Source organism: Corylus avellana, chromosome 10 (genome assembly GCF_965113065.1).
Source record: "Corylus avellana chromosome 10, dhCorAvel1.hap1.2, whole genome shotgun sequence".
NCBI classification, from domain to species: domain Eukaryota; kingdom Viridiplantae; phylum Streptophyta; class Magnoliopsida; order Fagales; family Betulaceae; genus Corylus; species Corylus avellana.
In genome coordinates this window covers 19,926,518-19,929,404 of record NC_142499.1, presented here as the reverse complement: position 1 = coordinate 19,929,404, position 2,887 = coordinate 19,926,518, and the positions used below count along the sequence as shown (strand labels likewise).

At 35.7% G+C, this 2,887-nt stretch overlaps 1 protein-coding gene across 1 annotated transcript; it reads right to left on the bottom strand.

Annotated features, from left to right (window-relative positions):
* Window positions 1-230: 230 nt before the first annotated feature.
* On the bottom strand, window positions 231-2,887 carry LOC148583476 (tropinone reductase homolog). Its single transcript, XM_088511060.1, has 5 exons — window positions 2,680-2,887; window positions 2,367-2,574; window positions 941-1,157; window positions 735-841; window positions 231-615 (listed from the first exon to the last, which is right to left on the bottom strand). The coding sequence occupies exons 1-5, from the start codon at window positions 2,766-2,768 to the stop codon at window positions 442-444; spliced, it is 795 nt and encodes a 264-aa protein (XP_088367186.1). The 5' UTR covers window positions 2,769-2,887; the 3' UTR covers window positions 231-441.

Below are 2,887 nucleotides of genomic sequence, written 5' to 3'. Positions count from 1 at the left end.
TAGATAAAATACCTATTGATAAAACCATCTGATCCACTGTCTTGGTTGGTTTTGGAGACTCTAGTGTTGAGGGCTCGAAGGTGGATGGGAGTTCAGTGGTGAGTGGTGAGCGTTGGCTTAGAATTAATATAAAAGTTTGTAGGATTGATTTAAATTAAAGATAAAGTGTTTTCATCTCTATTGTATTTGATGTTTTTACTTAATGTATCAAATTTCTATTAAAAACTGTAAAAATAAATTACTCTCTATTTATAAAAACATAAAACACCACATTAGAGGAACATTTTGCCCATGTTTTTGCAATGTATGCACTTAACGAGAAGCCTTTTTTTTTTTTTTTTTTCATGAGAAATGCAACATATTGTAGAGCTAGTAATTAACAAACTAGAAGGATTGGCAAAATAGATTATACACTAGAGATTGCTGCATTGAGTTGGCTAGCTAGAGGCCAGTTACTGTGAATCCCCCATCGACACAAATTGTTTGCCCGGTGACGTATGAAGCCGCCGGAAGGCAAAGGAATGCCACCACTGATGCAATCTCATAAGGCTCTGCAATACGACCAAGAGGGGTTCGGGAGATTGGGTTGACAAAATCTTGTGCTCGTGCTTCATCCTGAGCCAACATGGGCTTTCACATATTAATTATTCCTCTATAATGCTGGTGTGTATATATATATAATTCAAGAAATTAATGAAAAACTCTAGGATCGAGGAAAGGATGGGAGATATTACAGGTGCTACATTCCTAGTATTGACAGCCCATGGTGCAACAGCGTTGGTGCGAATGTTGTCCTTTGCCCATTCACAAGCGAAGTTCTTCGTTATTTGGTTGATTGCTCCTGAAAATTAGTCAAATTAATAGTTATGAGAAACAAAAACATGTGTTTTTTTTTTTTCTTTCTCTGTTCTTTTCATCTTCCCCCATGTTATATACGTGCCTTTGGATGCTGCATAGCCAGAGAGTCTGGGTAGAGCTATCACACCAGCAACAGAGGATATGAATACAATACTTCCAACACCTGATGCCTTCAAAAGGGGGTGTGCAAGTTGAGAAAGATGGGAGGGAGATTCAACATTGGTACTCATTATAGTAGAGTAATCCTCAGAAGTATGATTTGTAGCTTCTTTGAGTGTCACTGCTGCAGCATTGTTTACCTGATGCAGCAAATTAAAAAATAATAATAATAATGGTTTATGTTAAGTTTGATGAAAGAAGTAATTGGTTTATGAGTCCATTTTTATCGTATGTTTTAGAAAAAACTTCACTTACTCTTGAAGTATCAGCCTTTTTGTAATATATCATGACCTCAAACTTCTAATTTTTGTAATGACAGTATTCTAATAATGTTTTTCTTTTAATTTCACTTATTTTTTGTACCAAAATGCCCCCACCCCCCTTCTTTTTTTAAAATGCGAAAATTCTAGTGACAACTCTCCATAATTTACTTTGTTTTTTATTTTCTTTTTTTAAAATCGGGGCATTTTGGGTATTTCAACAAAAAAATGGTAAAATTAAAAGGAAAAATTCTTGCAAAGATGCTAATACTTGGGGACAAAAAAATAAGTTTTTCCTATATTTTGTTAAGAAAGACTAAGAAAAATGCTTGGAGTTTGGCAATATAAGTTATATTATACATGTCATATCTTATAAAGAACTTCTAACTCATTATTTAAAAGATTTTCAAACTATTTGTACTAAATCGGTTGGAAATATTATTTCATGAGTCTTTTGCTTACTCTTTGTTTTTTTTGTTTTTTTTTTTTTTTTTTCAGAAATTAAAGGCGACAGAGAGAGAAATTAGAAGGTCAAAAGGTACTTTAAGCTCTCTATAAGTGGAAAAATTTGTCCACAAATTTATTTGTTATGATTTTACTAAGTGCCTTATGGCATGTATTAAAAGCCACCATGACTTTCTATAGTACATACATCATGGAAATTTTATCCTCCTTTTGACCTTATGCTTTCTATACAATATTTTCTATTGCTCTACTCTATAAGTATTCTAAGCTGATCATAATAGATAGTCAACCTTTTGCAGCTTTGAAATTTTATGGCCATAAACTGGGCCCTTGGGTGTTACATCAGAATTGGTATCTTCTAAGCTAATTGATAATAAGAAAAGATATCATAAATCTTAAAAGTTATCCATCCGTTTTGTCTCTTTGTTACTCATCAGTGGAATTTTCTCCATTCTTTTAGGCTAGAAGCCTATAATTTGAGAGTGAAGACAATCTTTGCTTCGTCAGCAAGCATAAACATATTATCCTTAGCAGACAGAAAAGCAAAAAGACATAAACAAAAGATGATAGAGAGAGAGAGGGAGAGAGAGAGAGAGAAGGGTTTTTGGGAGCTAATTAACTTACGAGGATGTTGAGCTTGCCATGAAAAACAGAGGAGACTGTGTGGATGAGCTTCTCCCGCTGGGGTGTTGATGTAAGCTCACAAACTGAACCGCTTACTTTGAACCCTTTTCTTTCCCATTCTCCAACCCTCTCGTTGATCTCTGTCTGGTTCCGGGAACACGTGTGCACTGCCGCCCCAAGCCCAGCTAGCTCTTCTACTATGGCGAATCTGATCAATAGCTAGCCCAATTGAGTAAACAGAATTCCATTACAAAATAATTAATTAAAAAACAAGCTAGAGAGAGAGATATGGTTGGGTGCTGAGCTAGCTAACCCAATGCCTCTGGTTCCGCCAGTGACGAGGGCGGTCATGCCTTTAAGAGACCATGTTTGTTCTTTGAAGCTTCGCCCTGCCTCGGCCATGTTTGTTTTCTCCTCCTCCTCTTCTTCTTCTTCTTCTTTTTCTTTTTCTTCCCCTTTCAAGTAGTCAGCTCAGCTGTCTTAAGTAAAGGCAAGTTCAATCAATGTGTACATTATGTGAA